At 38.9% G+C, this 2,452-nt stretch overlaps 1 protein-coding gene across 1 annotated transcript; it reads right to left on the bottom strand.

The window, feature by feature from the left end:
- Nucleotides 1-1,229: 1,229 nt before the first annotated feature.
- LOC119422501 (snaclec alboaggregin-B subunit alpha-like) lies at nucleotides 1,230-1,565 on the bottom strand. The gene has a single exon (XM_037689877.1). The coding sequence runs from the start codon at nucleotides 1,563-1,565 to the stop codon at nucleotides 1,230-1,232; it is 336 nt and encodes a 111-aa protein (XP_037545805.1).
- Nucleotides 1,566-2,452: the final 887 nt, after the last annotated feature.

Raw genomic sequence — 2,452 nt, forward strand, 5'->3', positions numbered from 1 at the left:
ACCTTGAGACGTCATAGCAGTCCAGTCACAAACAGTTTTATGCCAACCGCCCAATACTCTTGGGTTGATTCAGCTCCAACTTTCAAATTCGCCGCCAAAGAAACGTGGTCCAGCCAACTCTGAGTCATCCATCGTCTATAGCGGTCAGTGCTGTATCTAGCATGGTGTGTATTCATCGTTTTAACAATCATTTTGGAGTCGGAAGTGCCGTCACCATCATTTTAAACTAGGTTTACCAAGGTTGCTGGTTTACTTTCTCTTAAATATCAAATAATAATTATTTGCTCAAGCGTTATGAAAAAGGTTGAATACAGAAAACAAAGCGCATTAAAAAACAACGCGCTGTATGAACTTTCTCCGCGGCATTAACAGTAGCACAGCGACATCTAGTGGCGAAACATAAATAAAAAACAGGGAGGGCAGAAAGATGCTGTATACAAGAGTAGACAAAAAAGTTCATGCTCAATCATCCAGGTACCAAATCCAATAATATTTATTCGACACTTTGTTGAAGAAGATATAAACCAGATGAAGATTTTTTTTCAGCTCTGATCATGTCAGCTGTTGGCTGTAAACAATAGAAGGGTATCCAGAACTTCAACTCAGCTTGAAATTATTATTTTTTTAGGAATTCGTTATAGAAACACCAACTGAACAGAGTATTTTTTTAATAGATCTATTTTCCATGTAAGATTTATTCAGCACAGAATTTTTTTTATCAGTGTATAACTAAGATAAAAATGCAATATAATTTAGATATTTAATTTTTTTAACTAGATACTCATTCCCAAAATAATGTTTCATTTTTTTTATTAATAGAAGAAAAAAAGCATTATTTCATTTGTCACTTTTTTCAAGATGTGAACAGTCTCACTAGTATGTTTTAAAAACTATGTCATTATATTGGGATTTATTAATCAATGAAATACTTGTATATGTGATCAGATACATGAGTTTACATTAGTCAGTCACTCACAAACTTTACAAAAAGACTAAACAATTTGTAATCAGGGAAAGCAAACTATTTAATTAAATAGTTTTAGGAGGAGATAACTTCCTGAGAAAAAAAAGACCAATATTTAGCATCAGCCAAAGGTTTTAACTAAGTATACACACTGAATGAAACAACATTTAACAAATTATCTAGAATTTAATTACAAATAGGAAACAAAAATACCAACTACTGTAAATTAAAGTGTGATCTCTGAGAATGAGGCTCAGAGAGACCTTCAGGCACAGATGAAGCTGAGTTTCTCCTGGCAGTCCCAGCTCTCCCACTCTCCCTGTTTGGTTAAAGCTCCACAGCGTCTCTTCAGTGGACACTGGAGGTATTCTTCTCCTCCTAGCTTCTTCTTCCAGTACTCCAGAGGGTCCCCGTTCACCCACAGCCACTCATCTCCAAGGTAACGCAGACCGATCCACACCCGCCCAGTGATACTGGTCTGTTGGATCTCTTTTGTAGCCAGAAGGTTCTCGGTCTCAGACAGCAGGCTGCTGAGGTTACCTTGGTTACTTGTGCAGTACTTCAGAGCCTCCTCCCAGGTCTTCTCCTTCTGTACCACCATCAGGTTCAAACAGAAGAAATTATGTTGATATGCACCATTTTTCAATTTCCATTGATTGTTAGTCCAATATCCATTAAGAGAAGCATTTTGTAGTACAGGATCTGTCTTATCTGGTAAATAAAGACTGTTGTTGTAGGTGACGTAGTCTCCTCCAGACCATTTCCATCTTTGGATGTTTCGATCCCAGTAAATCCCGATCCATCCTTCCTTGTTATCATCGAAGGACTTTCTGAACAGCTTTTGCTCCAGTTCATTGGTGAGAGGTGAAAGATCAGTGTGGTAGTCCTGGCAGTATTCTTGAGCATCTATCCACCATTTTTGGTCTTGAATGAAGACATGTTTTTTAGACAAACAGTATGTGCTGGTAAAGATGATCACTCTGAAGATGATCTTCTCCATCCTGCTTCAGTCTGTGTTCAGCAGCTCTGAGACTCTGACTTTATTTTCTTGTTTAATTTCTGAGTTGATGGAGAATGAAACATTTGCATTCACGGAAACAAGATCTCTGGTTACTCAAGTCAAATTAACTGTGCACATAACACAACTCTCTCTCTCATTATATATTCTTTCTCCTTCTTCTTTCAGCTTTCCCTTCTTCAGGGGTCACCACAGCGAGTCATCCTCCTCCATCTCTGTCTTCACTCCATCTACCTCCATGTCCTCTCTAACTGCATCCATATATCTCCTCTTTGTCTTTTTCCTGGCAGCTGCATTTCTAACATCCTTCTACCAATATACCCACTGTCCCTCCTCTGGACATGTCCAAACCACTGCCTCTCCTCTGGACATGTCCAAACCACTGTCTCTCCTCTGGACATGTCCAAACCACTGTCCCTCTTCTGGACATGTCCAAACCACTGTCTCTCCTCTGGACATATCCAAACCAC

Source organism: Nematolebias whitei, chromosome 16 (genome assembly GCF_014905685.2).
Source record: "Nematolebias whitei isolate Nwh7 chromosome 16, NemWhi1, whole genome shotgun sequence".
NCBI lineage: Eukaryota > Metazoa > Chordata > Actinopteri > Cyprinodontiformes > Rivulidae > Nematolebias > Nematolebias whitei.